We start from the raw sequence: 25,451 nt of genomic DNA, 5'->3' as shown, positions 1-25,451 counted from the left end.
TCTGCTTCCACCCCCATCCTCGCCCCCTTCCCACCCCTCTGGAGCGAACGGTCAGAGTGTGTGAAACTCGCCAAAGCTATTCGGTCCAGGACTTTGCACATGCTCATATTCGCGGATGCGCAAACCCCAAAAATCAGCCAGGGGAGCGAATTTGGTACACTACTAGCGGGTCTGAATCACCCCAGTTTGCCTGGCTGCTATGGTGTAAGCCCCATACTTAGTATTTACTAAGCACCTACTAGAACAGCATTTTTCAACGACCGTGCCACCGTGGTACACTAGCGTGATTGAGGTATTCTCCAGTGTGCCCCAGAGCTAAAGATGTCCACACCAGTTTACAGCCACCACCAACAGTGCAACTGTTATTCACTGGTCTCTTACTTTCATGTGAGAGCCAAAGTATATTATTTTTGTTACCTGTGGGGATCACTGTGATTGTTTTATTTATTTTTTCATATGGGGCCAATGGGTTTGTGTTTTTGCTGTGGGTGCCAATGTGTTTTTCCCTGTGGGATTCTGATCTTGTTTGGTGTGCTGTGAGTTGACAAAGGTTGAAAATCAGTGTACTAGAAGATAATAGATATAATCTAGTTGCTCTGGGCAATATCCCATCTTCAATAGAACTCCCATCTTAGTCAATTTACCCCCAAGGGTTGCAGAGCCGGCCTTTGGCATAGGCAAACTAGGCAATTGCCTAGGGCATTTGGAATGCATAGGGGCACCAGCAGCTTCTGCTGATTAAAATGATATGCAGCATGCCTATATTCTGTGTGTGAGTGAGGCTGTATACGCATATGAAATAGTGTATTCATGGAAATCACTGTAACATAGCATTCCGTATGCAGGTACAGCCACAGTCACACACAGAATATAGTTAATATATAATTTTAATCATCGGAAGCTGCTTGTGTGTCCTGGTCACATAACAATGCAAATAAGACGAATTCTTAGCAAAATAAGACACTCAACGTTAGCAAAACTGCCCAGGGGCTGCATGGCCTATTGAGGCAAGATGTATGAGAAAACATCTGTATCCAAGCAGAGGCAGAGGTCACAGTGTTAGCAGCTGTGCGAGTGCTGTCTGCGGGTGGGTTGGTTGTGCAATAGTGTTCGGCATATGTGTAAGGGGCATTATGTGTGTCATGTATAAATGCATTAATAATGTGTGACATATGTGTAACATGCATTATGTGTGTCATGTGTATAAGGGCATTAATAATGTGATACATATGTGTAACAGGCATTATGTGTGTCATGTGTATAAGGGTATTAATAATGTGCAACATATGTGTAATGGGCATTATGTGTGTCATGTGTATAAGGGCACTAATAAAGGTTGGCATAATGTGTAACAGGCATTATGTGTGTCATATGTATAAGGTCGTTAATAATGGGCAACATATGTGTAATGGGCATTATGTGTGTCATGTGTATAAGGGCACTAATAAAGGTTGGCATAATGTGTAAGAGGCATTATGTGTGTCATGTGTATAAGGTCGTTAATAATGGGCAACATATGTGTAAGGGGCATTATGTGTGTCATCATAGGCGTGCGCAGCACATTTTATTAGGGGGTGCACCGTCAAAGGGGTGTGTCTAGCACCACATCTTGGACATGTTTAACACCGCCCATTGGGTGTGTCTAACAGCGTCATTCAGGCATGTCTACCATCATCTATTGGTACTCGCTACAATATAAAACGTCTCTCAGTATAATAATACATGCAAATAAAGTATAAAAACATATAGTGATATGACAATAGTCTGATACAAGTAACAATGCAAAACACACATAATTGATTGATGGGCGCTTCTTTCAATGGAATACAGTTCTAAAAAGCAAAGGTCTTTGGTAAAAAGTATTGCTGGTAGGGAGGTGTTCATAAGGGTGGGCACAGCATTATGGGGTGCCTGTGCACCCATAAGACTCAATGTGCGCACACCTATGTGTGTCATGTGTTTAAGGGCATTAATAATGTGCAACATATGTGAAAGGGGCATTATGTGTGTCATTATGTGTATGAAGGGCATTAATAAAGGTTGGCATAATGTGTAAGGGGCATTATGGTTATAAGGACATTAATAATGTGTGTCATGTGTAAGGAGCATTACTGTGTGGTATTATCAGGGGTGCCGCGAGAAAGGGGTAGGGGGTACAAATTACCCAGGCCAAAGTCTGATGGAAGGGCCCAGTGGGGACCCCGGGCCCCCTCCCCTTAAGTGACAGCAGCAGCTGCAGCTCTTCTCCTCTGCCCAGAACACACTGCTTTGTGCTGGGTTGCAGTGTGGCCATGGAGGTGCTTAAAATACAAAATTTACTCAGGATTTTTTTCTAAGGGTATAATGTGAATAATGTGAAGAGTAATGTACATAAGGTAAAGTGGTACGACTGTGTGATGTAACGTGAATAAGGGACACCATCGCATGATATAATGTGAATAAAGTTGCACTACTGTGTGGCATAATTTGAATTGGGGGTACTATTGTGTGGCCATGCCCCTTCCCAGCAAGAACACACCCCTGTTTGGGCTGCGCACCGAATGTGTGCACTGTTTCTATTTAAAACATTGTGGGTAGGAGCACCAAAATGATGACTGCTATGATGAGGGTTGATGGTGCTGGGAAAGGGGAGCAGGGTCAGAGGCATAACTAGTGGCGGTGCTAGGGGGCACCAGCCAAAATCTTGCCTAGGGCATCATTTAGGCTAGGACCAGCTCTGAGGGTTGGTTATGTATTTAGGCGGGGGGGAGGTGTTTTTGTTTAAAAAAATAAAATAAATTCACATTAAACCCTAAGAAGTTTGCTACCATCATAGTGATCTGTACAGTGCATCTATGTAGACATGTTTGTTGGGTTGGAACTAAAAAATTTGCACCAACAGTTTTTATCCTGCAGAATCTGACTGACGCTGGCGTCAACTGGGTATGGATCATAGGATAGACAGACATTAGGTCTACACTGAAGGTTGACATGACTGAAGGTTGACACAAGCATTATGTCGACACAGGAAAAAATCAACAGACAAAAGGTCGACATGGAGTTTTTTCACTTTTTTTTATACATGTCAACACAGTAGACAAGGACACTAAAAAAAAGTTCACCGCGTCCCCTCGCATGGCTCGCTGCGCTCAACATGCTTCGGGCACACTATTTTATTCTCCCACCACGCCCTAGTGGATGGTAGGGCATGAAATACCGCCTGTCGGCACATGTCGGCTCAAATAAAAGTGAAAAACTCTATGTCGACATTTTGACTGTCGACATTCCCCATGTCGATCTAATGCTTGTGTTGATCCAATGTCCGTGGACCAAACCCATGTCGACCTTCATGCATGTCGACCGAATGCTTATATCCCCATCAACTCTGCAGCCTGTCGCTAGATTCCACCTTTGTCTCTCAGCCAAGTCTCTATATATTATCACACACATATGTGCATTCTTGTTATGCTGGGTTAGGGCACTGTGCACATGAAGTTTGTGATCTGTGGTTACAATTGTTTTCTAATGCAGGAAACATAAGGTGAATAAAGCTGAATAATGATATAAAACATGGCTGAAAAATAAGGGATAAAATCAGGGATTCGGTATGAAATCCCGACGGTCAAAATCCCGAATGGGTCATAATACCGACAAGGACAAATCCCAACATTTAAAATACCGACAAGGACAAAATCCCGAATGGGTCATAATACCGACAAGGACAAAATCCAGACAAGGACAAAATCCCGACATTTAAAATACCGACATGATCAAAATACCGCCATATAGAATGTGCAGGTGAAACTGTCAACATGACTTTGGGTCGACATGGTTTTTTTTTCAATGTTTTTTTACCCGAATGTCGACACAGTCGACATGGACACAGTTGGAGGTGAACCGCAGCCCCTCGCTTTGCTCGCGATGCTTCGGGCAGGGGGCCTCACTGCGCTCGGCACACTATTTTATTCTCCCACCACGCCCTAGTGGATGGTAGGGCATGAAATACCAGCTGTTGGCACATGTCAGGTCAAAAAACAGTGAAAAAACACGTCGACCTCGCGACCTGTCGACCCAAAGTCATGTTGACAGTTTCACCTGTACATTCTATATGTCGGTATTTTGACCTTGTCGGGATTTTAAATGTCTGGATTTTGTCCTTGTCGGTATTATGACCCATTCGGGATTTTGACTGCATCCCAAAATCAGACATATAAAATAACACAGTATAATATATATGTAGTAAACCGGGCAATCGGGTATACACAAACCAGTGAATTAAAGACAGGGACAGGGACTACTTTAATTTTAGGAATAGAAAATATTAAACAATATAAAAAAATGTGTATCCATCTCATTAACATATTTGCCATTGTTAAAGTGTTCTGACAATGCCAGCTCTGGTCATTACATTACGGCTATTTTGCGCTCTTACGGTTCTCATTATGGCCCTTATTCTGGTTCACTCACAAAGACAAATTCCTTCTCAAATGGACAAAACCATGTGCACTGCAGGTGGGCAGATGTAACATGTGCAGAGAGTTAGATTTGGGTGGGGTTTTACTTCAAAGGGAGATCTATATTGCAGTGTAAAAAAAACAGTCAGTATTTTCCCTGCACAGAAACAAAATAACTCACCCAAATCTAACTCTCTCTGCACATGTTACATCTGCCCCACCTGCAGTGCACATGGTTTTGTCCATTAGAGAAGGAATTTGTCTTTGCAAGAGGCCTATATATGATGGTTGCTAGGAAATCTTTGTTAGCAGATAAATAATAATGATTCCATACCTCCCAACATGACCCTCTACAGGAGGGACACAATGCTGTTTCTGGACTTTCCTCTGAATATATGATTACCATCACCTGTGCTGAACAGGGTAATTGATAAGCAAGGTGCTTCAGCACAGGTGATGGCAGTTATTTATTCAGAGGGGAACAATCTGTAAACACCATGTATAAATCTGTGACTTACGTCTGTGCTCTGCCTCCAGTAATGAGACACAGGAGGGAGACACTCAGGAGAATTCTCGTCCGCAGCATCCTGGCAGATAGTTATGAGAGATACTGAACGATGCACCACATTTATAGACCTCACAATGGAGGTAGAAAATGTTCTCTCGCCGGCAGGCTTACAGACACCTCATCCAAAGCCAGATTTGCTTGAGGCAGGGACTATGAATCCAGCATCCCTACAAAGAGAATTCTCTGCCAAGTATATTGCTAGGTCAATAAAGGAAGTACCAGGTGTTTGGGAAGCAACAGGGAGGCCAGATATTTCAATTCAACTTTTAAAATGTTTTGATTTTTTCTTCTCTATTATGGAAGAACAACACACGCCTCGGGCAGAGGGAATATCTTTATGGGCAGTTTACAATGTACCCTAAATGCATGAGGGAGAAAATGCTCTGTTCCTGGGCTTCCCTGGTAATGTAGGATTGCCATCACCTGTGGGGAGACAGGTAATTGATAAGAAAGGTGTTTAACCACAGGTGATGGCAATCCTACATTACCAGGGAAGTCCAGGAACAGAGCATTTTCTCCCTGAAGGAGAGGGTCAGGTAGGCAACCATGTGGAAAGTACATTTTTGGCCCAGAACAGATTCAGAAACCCAGTTCCTGATGATGTCATATTTATTTAGAGCAGGCATTCCCAACCACGGTCCTCAAGGCACACCAACAGTGCATGTTTTGTAGATATCCAGGCTTGAGCACAGGTGACTTAATTAGTATCTGAGAGATTCTGATTAAACCATCTGTGCTGAACCCTGGATATCACTAAAACCTGCACTGTTGGTGTGCCTTGAGGACTGTGGTTGGGAATGCCTGATTTAGAGGTTAGGGAAATGAGTTCCTGCTAAAAAATACTTTCTGTTATGTCCGTAGGGGGGTTAGGCGGCTAGGCGGTAAGGATCGGATGGCATATAAGGGGCATGTGAGGGGCTGATGGCACAGAAGGGGCATTTTCAGAAGACTGATGGCATGTAAGGGAGGTGGCTGATGACAACATAAGGGACATGAGTGTGGAGGTTGATGGCACACAAGGAGTGTATTAAGGGGTCTGATGGCATACGAGGGGCACGGGGAGGGGACTGATGGCACTTACAGAACATCTGGAGGGGCTGATGGCATGTAAAGGTCAGTGGTGGGGTCTGATGCATTTAAGTTACATTGCAGAGGTCTGATGGCATATAAGGGTTCAGATAGCTTATAAGGTGCATGTGCAAGGGGCTGATAGCACACGTGGGAGCATGTGGTAGGGTCTGATGCAATATAATGGGCACATGGAGTACTCTGACAGCACAATAGGAACACATGGAGTGGACTGATCTCACAAATGCTCACATAATTGTATTTAGTGCTCTTTCTCCAACAGGACTCGGGTCTAAACACAAAAATAAAAGAAATATGCCTATGCTGAGTTTTACCCATATAGTACATGGTACAAGCTGTGGGTCAGTATTAATTCCATATATGTATACAAAACAGAAAGGTGCTAACAATAATATACTGTAATCCTGGGTGGACAAAAGCAGATGGATGCGATTGAATTCTTACCAGTATAAACACATTGGGGGGGAATTTACTAAGCTCAAATGGCTACGAATGCACCCATTCGATGCTAAATACGGCCAAATATAGCCGGCATCCGGCTAATTTACCGTGGTCAGAATTCGGGTGTACAAATGAGAACACCTTCGATAGAACTTGACCGTATATGGCCATAGAGATCTTTATTATCAGCTCATTTACTAACATGTGTACTGCTGAATTCGGCCGGAAATTCAGCAGAAAATAAGAATATTAAACTGTGTGGCAGACTTATTAAGCTCGGTGAAGTGATAAAGTGTCAGGCAGGACAGGCAGGAGCTGATTGGCCGGTGATAAAAAACAGACAATTTATCACTTCACCGAGCATAATAAATCTACCCCTGTATTTTGCTGCACATATCAGTCAGATCCGTGCAGACTTCTCTGTGTAAAAAGTACAAAAAAGAAATACATAATAAGAAAAAACCCAGCGTGGGGTCCCACCTCCCGAGGGAAACCAGCCACAGGCTCTTTAAGTCGGTGCTGGTTCCAGAAATACAGGGCAACAAAAAACTGGGGTTCCCCTGTATTTCTATAACCAGCACCAGGATCTTGGACCGGTCCTGGTTACAAAAATATGGGGTACAAAAGGATTTTTTTTTATGTATTTTTATAATCAGCACCAGGTTCCAAAAGCAAGCGGTGTCATGCCACGGAAACGGTCATCTGTCAGACCAGACTTAGGTCGACCCCGGAAGGTCAACTGTCCCCAAGGTCGACAGGGTTAAAGGTCGACATGGCTCAAGGTCGACATGGGCCAAGGTCGACATGGTTTTAGGTCGACATGAGTTTTTTACTGTTTTTTGAGCCGACATGTGCTGACAGGCGGTATTTCATGCCCTACCATCCACTAGGGCGTGGTGGGAGAATAAAATAGTGTGCCGAGCGCAGCGAGGCACCGTGCCCGAAGCATCGCGAGCGAAGCGAGCGATGCGAGGGGCTGCGGTTCGACTCCAACTGTGTCCATGTCGACTGTGTCGACATTCGGGACAAAAAAACAGTGAAAAACTCATGTCGACCTAATGACTGTTGACCTAAAACCATGTCGACCTTGGCCTATGTCGACCTTGGCCCATGTCGACCTTGGCCCATGTCGACCTTGAGCCATGTCGACCTTTAACCCTGTCGACCTTGGGGACAGTCGACCTTCCGGGGAAGACCTAATGACTGTAGACCTAAGTCTGTTCTGACAGATGTACCGCTTCCCATGCAACGGCTGAGGGAAACTTTTTGCATAAGCTCCCCCAAGCAAAACATGATCACCCTGGCTGGGGAGTGGGGATCCCTCCAATAAAGGGGTCACCTCCTCCAGGGCACCTCCAGTCCGGGCTGAAGCCCGGGGCTGTCCCCTGGGCAGTGGGAGTCGGCAGATGGCATTAAAGTGGTAAAAATAAACATTAACATACGGCACTGTATTTGTTTTGTGTTAGAACTATAAGCCCCAGTATGCCTCCCCTGCATGCTGGGACATGGAGAACCACAAGGCCCACCATGCAGGGCATTAATGACTGATCCGTGTGAGCCATATTTGGCTGCCGGAAAACTCAGACGGCATAATATACATGGCACTGGGGGATCCGAATCCTGAGAACTTGTCAGCTTAGTAAATTAGCCGAGTTCTCAGGCCATAATTTCCCGGCCCACTGTGAACGGCCTGGCAATATTGCAAATCAAAAACAATATGAAAGCTGCTCAATCAAACTAGTAATTGCAAATCAGCATGGCCGCTTGTAGTCGGGGTTTCCACATGTGCAGAAATGAGCAAAAATAGGCAAACCCCGACCATCAGGGCAGGGGCCAAATTCGGATCACTATGAGTGAAACAGAATCGACCCCCAAGTGTACGTATGTATGGGTTTGGCAAACGAATCCCTTGTTTCACATTTCAGTATCACTTGTATTATTATTATTATTATTATTTTATTTATAAGGCGCCACAAGTGTTTCGCAGCGCCGTACAAAGGAACACTACAGGGAGACAAAGCTTGGCATAACATTGAATAAATAACAAGAATACAGTACAAATAAAGAGCGCCACAGTTCAATACACATTACAGCTTGGATATAACAAGTGAGGACTCAATCAACATGCAACTAGAGGCTAGATGCCAATGATGGAGATGAGTATGCGGACAAAGATGGTCACTGAGTGTTGGAGCATAGGAGAGCTGTGAGTGACATGTGAAGAGAAGAGGACTTTGACAACAGGAGGGAAGAGGGCCCTACTCGGAGGAGCTTACAATCTAGTAGGAAGTATGCGGACGATACTCCAATCTATCTATTAACCCCAGAGTTGTCACCAGTGGTTTTGGGCCGAGTCTCTGAATGTCTCTCTGCCATCTCATCTTGGATGTCTTGTCGCCACCTCAAACTCAATATTTCCAAAACAGAATTACTTATATTCCCACCGGCCAAGAACAGTTACCATCCTGATATCTCCATCGCTGTTAAAAACTTGACAATCTACCTGACCCAACAAGCTCGTTGCCTAGGGGTCATCCTCGACTCTGAACTGTCCTTTGTTCACCACATTCAATCTGACTCCAAATCATGTTACATACATCTAAAAAACATATCCAAAATACGACCCTATCTCACACAAGACACTACTAAATCTCTTATCCATGCACTCATTGTATCCCGCATTGATTATTGCAATAGTCTCCTAACTGGTCTTCCCAAGAACAGACTCTCACCACTGCAATCCTTATTAAATGCTGCTGCGAGGCTGATCTTCCTTGCAAGACGCTCATCGTCTGCTGATCCGCTCTGCCAGTCCCTCCATTGGTTGTCTGTATCTTACCGTATTCAATATAAAACACAAAGCATATAAAGGTATTAACCATACTGCACCAGCTTATATCTCTGCACTTATCACAAAATATCTCCCATCTCGACCACTCAGCTCTGTACAAGATCTGCGTCTCTCTTCTGCACGGATCACCAGCTCCCATTCACTATTACAGGACTTTCATCCGGCTGCTCCCATCCTATGAAATGCCCTTCCACGCACAATAAGACTCTCCACTAGCCTCCAAACTTTCACGAGTTCCATTAAAACTCACCTCTTCAGGCAGCCTATCATATTCAGGACTCCCACACAACCTCCAGTAGCATTCATATATAATTGTATCCCATCAGGACTGTCTTGTAATCTGGTGGGACTGCCATGCTATGGAAATCTATCCTTATGTATCCCTCCTATTATCCCTATAGATTGTAAGCTTGCGAGCAGGGCCCTCCTACCTCCATGTCGGTTTTGTTTCTTACCAGTTTGTTGTCTCCAATTATAAAACGCAACGGAATCTGCTGCACTATATATTTGAAACTATAAATAAATACTGTATGTACATGCAATGGTATATGGCCTGGTAATGTACATAGAAGCCAAGAGGTTTTGCAACCCAAATAGAAGTCCAGTGGCGTAATCTGTAATGTGGGTGATTGAGAAGCGATGGTACAGCTCTAATCACTTTTACACCGGTTAAAGCAGGAATTGGAGCTGGTAGCGGAGCAGGGATGTGACAGCTCCTCTGTATTTATGTGACGAAGAGGCAGGTGGTAACAGGGAGAGGCAGTGGGTAACAGAAAGAGGGTGACAGGGGCAGCTATAGGCCCCTTGTTCCTCAGAGGCCTCGGTGCTCTGCTGCACCAGTGGTAGTTCCTCCTCTGGCCATCTTCACTCCATTACACAGCAGCAGTATGACTGAATGGCTGGCTGGGAGGAAGAGGAAGATGCAGCCCATCTCCGAGAGCAGTATCTAGGTCCTCCCTGCCAGACCCTGCACTTCCATCCTTCAGCGTCCGGGAGCAGCAAGCTGCAGCATAATCTGATAGAGCTGCCATCCATTCAGAGGAAGAGCTTGGTGTTTGGAGCCGCACCCTCTCTGTCAGAGTCTGAGGAGATGACTGTTTCCACTGCCAACAATGGCCGATGAGTGTCAGCTATCCTCAGTGATAAATATGAGACCTCCAACACCTGCACCCAAGTCATTCACAGTAATGGCACCTTGCCAAGGATCCTTGGTCATTCAGATTAGGGGCAGCATGTCAGGGCACCTGGGTCACGCACACTAGGGGCAGCTTTTCAGGGCATTAGGGTCAATTGCAGATGGGCAAAATGCCAGGGCACCTCCAAGTAATTGACACTAGGTGCAGTATGCCAGTGCACCCATAATATAGCACACTGTCTCAGTCTCCCTCTATGTCCTTCTACTATGTCCCTCAACATGCGTGCCTCTGTCCCACCAAACCTGTGTGCCTCTGTCCCACCCAACCTGTTTGCCTCTGCCCCACCTAAACTGTAAGCCTCTTACCCACCAAACCTGTTTGCCTCTGCCCCACCTAAGCTGTATGCCTCTGCCCCACCTAAGCTGTATGCCTCTGCCCCACCTAAGCTGTATGCCTCTGCCCCACCTAAACTGTAAGCCTCTTACCCACCAAACCTGTGTGCCTCTGCCCCACCTAAGCTGTTTGCCTCTGCCCCACCTAAGCTGAAAGCCTCTGCCCCACCAAACCTGTGTGCCTCTGCCCCACCTAAGCTGTAGGCTTCTGTCCCACCCAACCTGTGTGCCTCTGTCCCACCTAAGCTATGTGCCTCTGTCCCACCAAACCTGTGTGCCTCTGCCCCACCTAAGCTGTATGCCTCTGACCCACCTAAGCTGTATGCCACTGACACACCTAAGCTGTATGCCTCTGCTCCACCTAAGCTGTATGCCTCTGCCCCACCTAAGCTGTAAGCCTCTGCCCCACCTAAGCTGTATGCCTCTTACCCACCAAACCTGTGTGCCTCTGCCCCACCTAAGCTGTTTGCCTCTGCCCCACCTAAGCTGTAGGCTTCTGTCCCACCCAACCTGTGTGCCTCTGCCCCACCTAAGCTGTGTGCCTCTGCCCCACCTAACCTGTGTGCCTCTGCCCCACCTAAGCTGTAGGCTTCTGTCCCACCCAACCTGTGTGCCTCTGTCCCACCTAAGCTGTGTGCCTCTGTCCCACCAAACCTGTGTGCCTCTGCCCCACCTAAGCTGTTTGCCTCTGCCCCACCAAACCTGTGTGCCTCTGTCCCACCCAACCTGTTTGCCTCTGCCCCACCTAAGCTGTATGCCTCTGCCCCACCTAAGCTGTATGCCTCTGCCCCACCTAAGCTGTATGCCTCTGCCCCACCTAAACTGTAAGCCTCTTACCCACCAAACCTGTGTGCCTCTGCCCCACCTAAGCTGTTTGCCTCTGCCCCACCTAAGCTGAAAGCCTCTGCCCCACCAAACCTGTGTGCCTCTGCCCCACCTAAGCTGTAGGCTTCTGTCCCACCCAACCTGTGTGCCTCTGTCCCACCTAAGCTATGTGCCTCTGTCCCACCAAACCTGTGTGCCTCTGCCCCACCTAAGCTGTATGCCTCTGACCCACCTAAGCTGTATGCCACTGACACACCTAAGCTGTATGCCTCTGCTCCACCTAAGCTGTATGCCTCTGTCCCACCTAAGCTGTAAGCCTCTGCCCCACCTAAGCTGTATGCCTCTTACCCACCAAACCTGTGTGCCTCTGCCCCACCTAAGCTGTTTGCCTCTGCCCCACCTAAGCTGTAGGCTTCTGTCCCACCCAACCTGTGTGCCTCTGCCCCACCTAAGCTGTGTGCCTCTGCCCCACCTAAGCTGAAAGCCTCTGCCCCACCAAACCTGTGTGCCTCTGCCCCACCTAAGCTGTAGGCTTCTGTCCCACCCAACCTGTGTGCCTCTGTCCCACCTAAGCTGTGTGCCTCTGTCCCACCAAACCTGTGTGCCTCTGCCCCACCTAAGCTGTAGGCTTCTGTCCCACCCAACCTGTGTGCCTCTGCCCCACCTAAGCTGTGTGCCTCTGTCCCACCTAAGCTGTATGACTCTGTCATACCCAACCTGTGTGAATCTGCACCACATCGATGTAGGATCTAAGTGTGTTGGGAAAACCAGAGCAGAACCGGACCCGCTCATCCCTATATTTTTTTTTTTATGGAAATATGACTTTCATGTGTATAAATAACTCAGAACAATGGATGGGATGTAATGCATGGTGGGAATAGGCCGGCAGAACGCAGAGGTTTAATTTAAAGGGGCTGCCATTTAGAAGGCATGGATTTTACCTTGTAAAAATGTTCCTGTTTGCGTACCTGACAGTTCATTACATAAATACTAAACTGGGTGCAAATAGCATAATGCTAAATTGTCATGAACACATGTAATAAAAAGTCATAATGTGATTGCGTGCCAAAACGGCCTCATTTGGATTTCAAAGTATAATCTATAGAGTGCACCTAAAAAGCATGGTTACCCCCTACGGTACAGAGCCTGTAACCCCTTCCTACCTGCAACAGTAACATGTTCCTGATGCGGTGCAGAATTTTGCACCTTACCCAAGATGAATCATTATGTGCACAAGGCATACCTGATGTATCTCTCTGCCAGGCCTCCTTGTCTTCCAACGCAAACACCAGGCATAATTATCTCAGCTTCCTTATATTCAAATTCAAAACAAAGTTTACTCTCCCGGAAGCCCAATTGTGTAATTAGGTCAAGGCTTCAGGAGCACATCGTGTACATTAATAGGGGATCTCATCATTGTTATAGAGTTGGGAAACCAAATTAATTTGTATTAGAAAGAAGAGATGACACAAAGCCGACCGGTACTTATGTAGTATCTGGGCTGCCGATTTTTTAATTGTATGCCTTAAGTTAAGGCATACAATCAGATGCGATGCGATGCGATGACCCGATTTTTCCATAGGATTCAATGTTAAAATGGACTGAGTCCATTTTACATGGAATTCAATGGGAAAAAGGGGTCCTTTTCATACCCCTACTATCCAAGTGGGCATGGAGTTGGATATAAACCTGTGGCGAGCGTAGCGAGCCACCGAGCCCGAAGCGTGGCGAGCGAAGCGAGCCCCGCGAGGGGACACAGAATACTTTTTAAGAAATATGCGTCCCCTCGCAGGGCTCGCTACGCTCGCCACGCTTCGGGCTCGGTGGCTCGCTACGTTCGCCACAGGTTTATATCCAACTCCATGCCCACTTGGATAGTAGGGGTATGAAAAGGACCCCTTTTCCCATTGAATTCCATGTTGAAATGGACTCAGTCCATTTTAACATTGAATCCTATGGAAAAATCAAGTCCATCGCATCGCATCGCATCGCATGCGATATGGTCGGGTGCGATGCGATGCGATGGACCCGATTTCAAAATCGGCAGCCCAGTTACTACATAAGTACCAAGCGACCAATAGTCAGATGCATTTTTGTGGCAAAAGTAAGTTATTAAATGACTTGCAGAGCTGGATGAACCACAAACTGAGCCTAGCTCTCCAAGCGCAGCAAGTGCGCCAGTCAGGGGAGGCAGGGGAGGCAGTGCCTCCCCTGTCATAAATGATCAAAAAAAATTTATAAAAATATTTAAAGCACATACACTGTGTTTATAAATATCTTATTATTATTTTTTATTATTTATGAGGTGAGTTGTGACACTGTCTGAGTCTAGGAGGCAGCGGGAGCTGTGCCATCCCGCTGACAATTGGAAAATGTCAGCAGCGGGGGCAGGGTTAAGCTGCAGAGTGAAATGAGGCTGAAAAGCCCAGTAAAAAGTAATGAAAAGGCGGCATCTACACATTTGCCTCATTGACAGGGACGAACGCCCCTGTCACTGAGGCAGATGTGATAGGACAGTGGATCAGGCTGTCACACACTGACAGCCTGTATCCGCTGTCATGCTAAGCTGTGGTGACAGGCATAGCTCCCCTTCCACCCCCTTCCGCCAGTGGAGCCCCTGCATCGGCCCGACTCACCACCCTCCTCCTCCTCCTGCTGCCGCGGCCCTGCTGGGTGGCCCGGCTCCCCAGCCTCCACCCGCCGCGGCTGCCGCCCCAGCTTAGGCATGTCAGGGCGGCGAGGCTAACCTCCTTCTCCTACTGCCGCGTGGCCTGGCCTCTCTCCCTCCTCCTGCCGCTGCTGGAGCCCCGGCATGAAGGGGTGAGCTGAGCCAGGCTGATAGCTCCCGCTATTATATGCCCACCGGCACACACTGTGCTACACGCGATCTCTCAGCCCGCACCCATCTCCTGTCCGGTTCCTGTTCTGTGTCTGATTCTGTCTCACTGCTGACCAGGGACGTGCTGTGCTGCTTAGGTAAGCAGTATCTGTGAAAAAGGGTGCTGTGTGTGTTGGCAATTGTGGGGGGTGGGGGCTGTGTATATGTTAAGTGACAGAGATGTGTGTTTGTGTAAAGTAATAGAGGTGTGTGTATGTGTAAAGTAATAGAGGTGTGTGTATGTGTAAAGTAATAGAGGTGTGTGTATGTGTGTGTATGTGTAAAGTTATATTGGCCCTTATTCTGAACTGAGCGGTACGGCCCGCGTGCGGCCGTACCGCCGATGTTTTCACTCTGCACATGCGCAGAGGTCAATCTGCGCATGTGCAGGCGAAATCGCCGCACATAAAGTTTCTACGCCGCAAAGGGGGCGTATAGGGGCGTGAGGGGCTTCATACCCTCATTTCCCTATGCATACGCCCCGCGTTTCATGGGCGTTCCCATGCAAACGCGGGGCGTATGCATGGTAATGAGGCTATGACGCCAGTGATGGGGGCGGAAAGCTGACATCGCCGGATGTCAGTTCTCCGCCCCCATACAAGCTTTCACACGGACGATTGTCCGTGTGGTCTCAGCTTGCGGGAGCTGGTGGGGCGTGCGGCCCTGCCTTCGATGGTCGCAGACCATCGAATGCAGGGGGCAGCTCCCACCATGGTGGAGGCGTACGCCCCACCATTTTCATGCGGATCGCCAGCCGTCCGTGTACGGACGGCCGTGGCGATCCGTATTGTGGGCGGGGATTGGTTTGTGCGGCCGGAGCACCGTATGCGGCTCCGGCCGCACAGATCTGAATAAGGGCCATAGTTGTGCACTGTATCTACATACCTCCCAACTTCAGTCCGGAGGAAATCCGCGCGAGCGCCCGAAAAGGGGGCGGGGCGTATGCAAATGAGGGCGCGGCTTATGCTAATTAGCCGCGACCTCATTTTCATACGAGAATAGACGCTGTGCGCATGCGCACAGCGTCTATTCTACTAGATTGAAGGGTCTCCCAACTGCCACCCCCCGCAGCGGGACAATGCCTGCCGCGGGTGGGACGTCGGGACAGGACCCGAAAATCGGGACTGTCCCGACGGAATCGTGACAGTTGGGAGGTATGTATCTATGTGTTTCTGTACTAGCCTCTGCGTTCAGTAGTTGTGCAGGATGCCGGCTGAACTCGAGGTTCTTTTAAAGAGGCAGACATTTACAAGGCAAATCCATCCCTTGTAAATGATTGCCCTCTTAAAAAAACCTCGGAGTTCAGCCGGCATCCTGCACAACTACTGAACGCAGAGGCTAGTACATTTGGCCACAAGTGTTTTTTTTTTAAGTAGAAGAGGTATTTGGGCAGACCAATGGGCAAACCCCGTGATGGCTTGGTGGAGTCAGCGACGAGGGGGTCTGTGGCTAGTGCTGGGTCCGGGTTGCTTCTGTGCTGTCAGGCAGGAGCTGCTCTGCCGGTCTCTCTGCTGCTTATGCAGATGGCAGCTCCCACACCTGCCTGTCAGACCCAGCCCTCCCCACAGACCCCCTTGTCGCTGACTCCACCAAGCCCTTGCCTCACAAACCTCTAACCTCACCGCACGTCACTGGCGCCACTGCATTGTCAGACGGTAACAACGGTCAATGCGCCATGAGAAAGAAGTGGTATATTCTCATTCCTTACACCAGGAGATGCAGCTTTCCAGTGGTAATAATGGTTGAGTTGGCAAAATATCTTTGCCTTGACATTTAAATGCAGGCATCAGCAGCCTGACTTGCACCATTGCCCAGCCAATTTGCACTCTGATTCGCTCAAAAGTACTCCACACTTTTGAGCAGAAACCTTCTGCCAAAAAAGCATATCATTTTAATCAGCAGAAACAGCTTGTGCATCCTATCTTGTGAATTAGAATTTTGTGCATTTTACCAGGAAAGACGCCCGGCGCATCCAAGTCACACCACAGTATTGTGCAACTAGAATGGTTGTTTATCACGCAAGGAGACTAGATGTAGACACATCTGTATGATTAATTCCCATAGACTATTACTGTACATCACTATCGGTCCTTCTCTGTGACTGGTGACAAGTATTACGTATAGCATGGGCACAGTGGCGTAAGTTCGCTCCAGTTGCCCAGAGTCAAGATAGATAGATAGATAGAACACATATATTTCAGAACTCAGCCACAGTAGCAATATCGTTGGCTTTTAAATAATTGATTTAAACTTCCAGGGGGATTAGAGGTGCCCCCTTGGGAGCAGTAGCCCGGCGGCAGATGACTCCATTGCCTCCCAGAGTTCTGCCTCTGCATGGGAACTATATTGTGAGCAGTATTCCTGGCAAATAGTGTCACAGAACATCCGATGTTCCCGTGTGTAATGCACATATTCAATAACAGGCGCTGTTTACTCTGAGTTATGTCAGCTGCCGACCCTGAGCAGGCCTCAGCCCGCCTGTGTTCCCAGCACCGTGTCTGCCCCCCGGCCCTCCCTCCACTCAGCAAATGGCCCAGTGTGTGCGTAACTCGCCAAAGCCATGCGTTGCTGGAGTTTACACATGTGCAGATAAGCGTATACCCCAACCATTGCCACTGGGGATGAATTCGGATTGCAACGAGCGATCCTGAATCGCCCCCTACATCCTCGCCCCCTACATCCTCACAGTGCAATCGTCAGCCCATAAAGAACATCCAGCCCTGACGTCATGTGATGTCAGTCGCCCGCCCCAAGCAGGTATGGACACGCCTGTCTTCTGACTGGTCTGTCCAGCGTTTCTGTGGGCACGCCCACCATTTTTGTGGACACGCCCATGAAATGCTGCTCCTCCTGCCTGGCCATCAGTAAGCTCCAGGGGCTTGTACATGCGCACATTCAGACCAGAGCCATCAAGTCTGAATCGCCCCCTATATGCGGTATACGCCAATATCATATAAGCATGTGTCAATAAATGGCTCTTATTATACAGATGGAGCCAGCTCCCACATGCCCCATGGCTACGGTGCTTTCACCGACGCCTCCCCCGGTGCCCCTCGCCACCCTATCCCTGCCCGTTTCCCTGAAGTGGAGACAGGCAGTGACCTGCAGCGGCACCGTCTGGAAACTGGGACATGTGTGCGTGTGAGACGCACGCTCGTCCCAGTCAGATGGAGCGCCTCTGCACCAGCGATCGCCAGCGCAGGCATGCTGGCGATCCCCGGCCCAGAACCAGAGGCACTCCATCTGTATATAGGGCCTGATTCTGGTTTACTCACAAAAGCAAATTCTCTTTCTAATGGACAAAACCATGCTGCACTGCAGGGGGGTCAGATGTTACAGGTGCAGAGAGAGAGAGAGAGAGTTCTTCAGGAGGATGCACATTCTAGCTACTAATAATGGGATGTGCTGCTTAACTGAGTTCACAGCGCTGCATGTCTTTTTAAGCCCACCCGCCGCTTGCACAGGCCGCCGCCCCCCTTGCCCGCAGGGCTGCAAATGGATGTTTTGCATAAACATCCGTTCGCAGCCTACGGGGCCAATCCCACATCATTCGATGGTCGCCGACCGCGACCATCAAATGATGTGGAAGGTACATGCAAAACTAAGACAAGTCTCAAGTGTCTAAGCATTGTGTGTGTTCTGAAGAGGAACATGGCGGGCAGCTTGCATCCGGCAGCTGCCTCACTTAGTCATTACCATGGCAACGCCCAACATTTTCAAGTGAACACCCGTAAAACGCTGGGTGTACCCAAGGGCATGACTACATGCTGCCACCCCAAACCCTCCCCCCGCACTGGTGGGTGCAAGCGCCGAACCCTCTGTTTGCCATGGCCGCTCGCACCCAATGCATGCACAGTTAGGAACCATTGCGCTCGCATGCAAATTCACAACGGTGCGTATGAACCAGAATAAGGTCCTTAGTATTACAACATAGGAACAGAATAGCAGGTGCGCTGTACACCGTTTACATTGCTATACAGTATATGTTATTATTATACTAACACTCTGATAACTCACTTTTGTTATTATTCTGAGTGTTAGTATAATAATAACTGTGAGTTATCAGAGTGTTAGTATAATAAGAACAGTGAGGTATCAGTGTTAGAATAATAATAACAGTGAGGAATAGAATAGAATCAACTTTATTGGCCATGTATGCTTGCGCACAATAGGAATTTTTTGCGGATTACAGTGCAGCATCAAGCAGGGATGAAGGGGGGGGGGGGGCATTACATACGTTACATTAGGACATTACATGCGGGGGGCACATACCCTCTGAGCTGCGCAGCACCTAGGCAGCCATCAGCGGCGCCACTGGTCGTTGCAGCAGCCGGGTTAGTAATATATAAGCAGGGACAGTACAGTTATTACACGGGAACACATACCCGCCGATTTGCTCAGCGCCCAGGCAGCCATCAGCGGGGCCACTGGTCGCCGCAGCAGCCAGGCAGGTGACAATATAAGCAGGGACAGTACAGTTTATCACACTTGGAACACATACCGGGGACACATACCCACCGAGTCGCACAGCGCCTAGGCAGCCATCCGCGGCGCCACTGGTCGTTGCAGCCAGGGCCGCCGAGAGGGAGGGGGGGAGGGTACATTTTACCTTGGCCCGGGCCTATCAGGGGGCCCGGGCCAGGGGACACAAAGACACACTTAAAAAAAAAAAAATTTTTAAAGGCAGCGGTTTAGCGGGGGTGCGGGTCAGCAGCGGCAGCCTGTGTCACTCTCACTGTGTGCAGATCTGCAGTCTGGCATCCAGCTGCGGAGCGTCTGCAGAGAAACTGTGTCTGCTGCAGAGCACAGCTCTTGAGACGCGAGAGGGGAAGGTCAGAAGGTCAGGTGACGTGCAAGGACGCGCGGCATGTGACAGGGGAAGATGAAGTGCAGGCTGGAGCCAGAGGAGCTCCTGAAACTGGCTGCCTCCTGGTCATGCCCTGTAAGTACATTTTTTTCTGCCCTGCCTCTTAACCCCTTCCCGACATTTGACGTATATATACGTCATGGCCGGGATGTACTTCCCGACACATGACGTATATATACGTCATGACTTAAAAGTGCCACCGCGTCTACAGACGCAGTGACAGAGGGACGATGTCTGCTGTCCCTGACAAAAAAAAAATTGTATCGACCAAAATTTACCACTAATTTAAAGTACAATGTGTCACGGGAAAACAATCTCAAAATCACTGGGATAAGTAAAAGCAAAAAAAAGTTATCCCCACTTAAGTGATACATGTCAGTTTTGAAAAAAAGGCCTCTGTCAGGAAGGCAAAAACAGGCTGCGTCGGGAAGGGGTTAATACTTAATTATTCTCCATATCTATCTCTCTATCTATCTATCTATCTCTATAGATCTATCTATCTATCTCTATAGATCAGGGGTGGGGAACCACCGGCCCGCGGGCCAGATACGGCCCCCGCACCCAGTATGTCCGGCCCGCCCACCTATATTACTTTTTAAACAGCCACCCGCCCGGCTATATTACCGATTAATCAGCCGCCCGCCCGCCTATATTACTGAAGTATCAGCCGCCCGCCCACCTATATTACATACCAGCCGCCGGGGATGGTTGCTGCTGCTGCCGCCAGGGAGATGTGCATAAGACGCGCCCGCCAATCACTGCTGGTGCATCACCGCGTCTTCTGCACATCTCTCCGGCGGCAGCAGCCATCCCACGGCGGCTGGTATGTAATATAGGCGGGCGGGCGGCTGATACATCAGTAATATAGGCGGGCGGGCGGCTGATTAATCGGTAATATAGCCGGGGAGATGTGCAGAAGACGCACCCGCCAATCACAGTGGCTGTGGAGGTGTGTCGCCGGCAGTGATTGGCGGGCGTGATGCGGGCGGTAGGGAGGGGGACTCGCAAGGTTTGGGATGCGCCCGCCATGCATTGCACTGCATGGGCGGGAGCATCGGAGGTCAGAGTACAGCAGCCGCAGCAGCAGCAGCCATCACGCTGTGGTGCCGCAGCTAAATCAGTGTAAACTTGTAAAGGTAAATGCTGCTTCTCTCACCCTCCCTTCCCCAGTGACTGACAGATCCAGGGGTTGTCATTTACCCCTGGATTCACCCCCAAACAGGTTAATGTGATTATGTCTGATTCTCATAATCAGACATAATCACATTAACCTGTTTGGGGGTGACACCCCCCCTTCCTCCACACTGTCACTTTTTATGGTGTGTCTGCCCACATGTATATGTCACTGCCCGTGTGTATATGTCGCTGCCCGTGTGTATAATGCCCACATGTATATGCCGCTGCCCTGTGTATAATGCCCACATGTATATGCCGCTGCCCTGTGTATAATGCCCACATGTATATGCCGCTGCCAGTGTGTATAATGCCCACATGTATATGCCGCTGCCAGTGTGTATAATTCCCACATGTATATGCCGCTGTCAGTGTGTATAATGCCCACATGTATATGCCGCTGCACTGTGTATAATGCCCACATGTATATGCCGCTGCCCTGTGTATAATGCCCACATGTATATGCCGCTGCCCGTGTGTATAATGCCCACATGTATATGCCGCTGCCCTGTGTATAATGCCCACACGTATATGCCGCTGCCCGTGTGTATAATGCCCACATGTATATGCCGCTGCCCTGTGTATAATGCCCACATGTATATACCGCTGCCCTGTGTATAATGCCCACATGTATATGCCGCTGCCCGTGTGTATAATGCCCACATGTATATGCCGCTGCACTGTGTATAATGCCCACATGTATATGCCGCTGCCCTGTGTATAATGCCCACATGTATATGCCGCTGCCCTGTGTATAATGCCCACATGTATATGCCGCTGCCCTGTGTATAATGCCCACACGTATATGCCGCTGCCCGTGTGTATAATGCCCACATGTATATGCCGCTGCCCTGTGTATAATGCCCACATGTATATGCCGCTACCCTGTGTATAATGCCCACATGTATATGTCGCTGCCAGTGTGTATAATGCCCACATGTATATGCCGCTGCCCTGTGTATAATCCCCACATGTATATGCCACTGCCAGTGTGTATAATGCCCACATGTATGTCGCTGCCCTTGTGTATTATGCCCACATGTATATGCCGGTGCCCTGTGTATAATGCCCACATGTATATGCCGCTGCCAGTGTGTATAATGCCCACATGTATATGCCGCTGCCAGTGTGTATAATGCCCACATGTATATGCCGCTGTCAGTGTGTATAATGCCCACATGTATATGCCGCTGCACTGTGTATAATGCCCACATGTATATGCCGCTGCCCTGTGTATAATGCCCACATGTATATGCCGCTGCCCGTGTGTATAATGCCCACATGTATATGCCGCTGCCCTGTGTATAATGCCCACACGTATATGCCGCTGCCCGTGTGTATAATGCCCACATGTATATGCCGCTGCCCGTGTGTATAATGCCCACATGTATATGCCGCTGCCCTGTGTATAATGCCCACATGTATATGCCGCTGCCCTGTGTATAATGCCCACATGTATATGCCGCTGCCCTGTGTATAATGCCCACATGTATATGCCGCTGCCCTGTGTATAATGCCCACATGTATATGCCGCTGCCCTGTGTATAATGCCCACATGTATATGCCGCTGCCCTGTGTATAATGCCCACATGTATATGCCGCTGCCAGTGTGTATAATGCCCACATGTATATGCCACTGCCCTGTGTATAATGCCCACATGTATATGCCGCTGCCCTGTGTATAATGCCCACATGTATATGCCGCTACCCTGTGTATAATGCCCACATGTATATGTCGCTGCCAGTGTGTATAATGCCCACATGTATATGCCGCTGCCCTGTGTATAATGCCCACGTGTATATGCCGCTGCCCTGTGTATAATGCCCTCATGTATATGCCGCTGCCCTGTGTATAATGCTCACATGTATATGCTGCTGCCCGTGTGTATAATGCCCACATGTATATGCCGCTGCCCTGTGTATAATGCCCACATGTATATGCCGCTGCCCTGTGTATAATGCTCACATGTATATGCTGCTGCCCGTGTGTATAATGCCCACATGTATATGCCGCTGCCCTGTGTATAATGCCCACATGTATATGCCGCTGCCCTGTGTATAATGCCCACGCGTATATGCTGATAATTGATAATTTTTATATGGCCCCCGAAGGGTTTTCAAATTTTCCAAATGGCCCTTTGAAAAAAGGTTCATACTTTTTGTACTGTACTTTTGTACTGTACTATGTGATGCGCGGGAGTGCGCATCGCATAGTACTAAACGGACGGCAGAAGAACGGAGCGTCTATGGGCTCCTTAACTCTGAACGGTCTTCTCCAAAGCATAAATATACACTCAAAAAGACATTCACTTTCCCATATAAATACCCCCACTGTAGTCACCGCTGGGCGCCCGGATCCATCCTCCCAAAAGTGCTCGGCACCTTACTTCCCACTTATCCTGGAGCAGGATAAGTGGAACGCACGTGAGTGTGCCCTGACTTCCTACCGGAAGCCAAGCGCCCGGCGGGGATGGAGAGATGGGTCTACAGTGGAGGTATTTATATGGGTAAGTGAATGTCTTTTTGTGTGTATATTTATGCTGCCATGCTCCTGGGAGTGGGTTCTTCTCATGTGCTAAACACGCCCTTAACATGCCGTGTCACCCCCATGGGGGCCCCTGGAAGTTGATGTTCCCGGGGCCCAGGATTTCTCTTGGCAGCCCTGGTTGCAGCAGCCGGTGGGTAACAATATAAGCAGGGACAGTACAGTTATCACACAGGGGACACATACCCGCCAAGCTGCACAGCGCCTAGGCAGCCATCAGCGGCGCCAGTGGTCGTTGCAGCAGCCAGGTGGGTAACATTATGAGCACAGTATGAGGTAACAGTGTGGGCAAAGACAGCACAGTTGTAGCAGAGACAGTACAGTTATCACATAGGGACAAGGGATACATATGGCTGAGTGCACAGTTCCTAGGCAGCAATTGTGGCGCCCTCTTGAATCTTCCTGTAGGGAGAGCCGCGGGCAGCGTGGGTGGTGGCGGCGAGGGGGTTGGAGAGAGAGGTATCAGAGTGTTAGTATAATAGTTACAGTGAGGTATCATAGTGTTAGTATAATAATAACAGTGAGGTATCAGAGTGTTAGTATAATAATAACAGTGAGTTATCAGAGTGCTAGTATAATAATAACAACAATGAGTTACTGTATCAGAGTGTTAGTAAATAATAACAGTGAGTTATCGAGTGTTCTAGTGTGACTGTGTACACATGGTAAGATTTGGCTTCCGATGTTCCCAATATAGTGAACATCGGAAGCCATATCGCATGCAAATCGCATGCTTTTTTAGGGCTGATCGCGATCTGATTGCATCGGGACTCGCATCTCACGGCAGCATCTGCCGTGTGTACACACCATTAGTATAATAATAACAGTGAGTTATCAGAGTGTTAGTATAAAAATAACAGTGAAGCGCAGGATCGATGTTAGGAATGTAAAACAAAAACAGAAAAGATCCCCTCATTATATAGCAAGGCAGGTGTGAGGTAAGATTTTGGGGTGCAGGCAGCGGCGTAACTATAGCACCGCAGCCCCCGCCACCGCGGGGGGGCGCAGTGCATGTGGGGGCGCCGGGGGCTGCGGTGCTATAGTTAAACCCCCCCTCAATCCCCCGCAGACTTACCCACCACAAAATGGACGCCCCCATATAGCACACAGTTCTCTGAAACTGTCTGCTGTATGGGGGTGGCCATTTTCTGGTGGTCCTCAGCAGAAGAACGGAGCCGCCGGGACCAGTGCGAAAGGTAAGGCTGTGGGGGAGTGAGGGGGGGTTTGCATTGGCGGCGGGGCGGCAGGGTAGGGGTGCCTGGCGGGGCGGCGACGGGGGGGGTGGGCGCCCCCCCCGAACTTGCTCTCTCTGGACTGCTTTGGGGCACCACCATTTAATATTACATCATTCACATATCTATCTTTTCACTTTTAACCATTAACACAAAGCAGCCAGTTCAGGGCCGGTGCAAGGCACCGGAGCGCCCCAGGCGAGTCGGGGTGGGGGCGCCCCGGTGCCGGGGGAGGGGGGGGTACCTGTCCTGCGGCGCTGTCTGGTGCCGGGGGAGGGGGGTACCTGTCCTGCGGCGCTGTGTATATAAAGCTGGAGGCGGAGGCAGCGGGGGTCCCTGCAGTCCATTAGAAATAACAAGCGCTATCCGCCGGGCTATGCGGAAGCGCTTCTGTTGTGAAAACACTGGCAGCACGCTGATTGGCTGAGATCAGCGTGCGCCGTGCTGCCAGTGTTTTCACAACAGAAGCGCTTCCGCATAGCCCGGCGGATAGCGCTCGTTATTTCTAATGGACTGCAGGGACCCCCGCTGCCTCCGCCGCCAGCTTTAAATACACAGCGCCGCAGGACAGGTACCCGGGTGGCACGGGGGGGGGGGGCAAAATGCCGCCCTCCAGTGGCCGGCGCCCTAGGCAAATGCCTAGATTTGCCTAGTGGTGGCGCCGGCCCTGAGCCAGTTCCACGTTCCTAACACTGATCCTGCACTGTTATCATTATACTAAAGGTCCATACACACTGGGGTCATGCCCTGTCATTGCTTGGGGAAAGCTGCTCAGTGCATACGCGGTCAGCAGGGGGCAGAAAGCTTTGCATAGAGCAGGATGGAGGCGGGGTTGCTAGAGGATTCATTGTGGAGGCGTGGCCAATGCAATTGCATCCCCGGGGAGGGGGGGGGGCGTAGTGGACCCTCCCGGCCATTCCATGAGGGTAGGCAGATCTGTCCTACTGTCCTATACAGAGAGAGAGTTAGATTTGGGTGGGGTTTATACTTCAAACTGATATCTATATTGCAGTGGAAAAAT

General features: G+C 49.1%; 1 protein-coding gene across 2 annotated transcripts in view; it reads right to left on the bottom strand.

The window, feature by feature from the left end:
• The window catches only part of LOC146009362 (alpha-1-macroglobulin-like), a 177,408-nt gene extending 172,110 nt beyond the window's left edge, over positions 1 to 5,298 (bottom strand). The window contains exon 1 of one of the 2 annotated variants that reach the window (XM_083149660.1): positions 4,952 to 5,298. In XM_083149660.1, the coding sequence (XP_083005786.1) occupies positions 4,952 to 5,019 (68 nt within the window). In that variant the 5' untranslated portion in view covers positions 5,020 to 5,298. The remainder of the gene's footprint in view (positions 1 to 4,951) is intronic. The other variant, XM_083149659.1, reaches the window with a different exon arrangement.
• Positions 5,299 to 25,451: the final 20,153 nt, after the last annotated feature.

This window comes from Crinia signifera, chromosome 6 (assembly GCF_055691185.1).
Source record: "Crinia signifera chromosome 6, ASM5569118v1, whole genome shotgun sequence".
Classification (NCBI taxonomy): Eukaryota; Metazoa; Chordata; class Amphibia; order Anura; family Myobatrachidae; genus Crinia; species Crinia signifera.
This window is presented reverse-complemented; position numbering and strand designations above follow the sequence as displayed.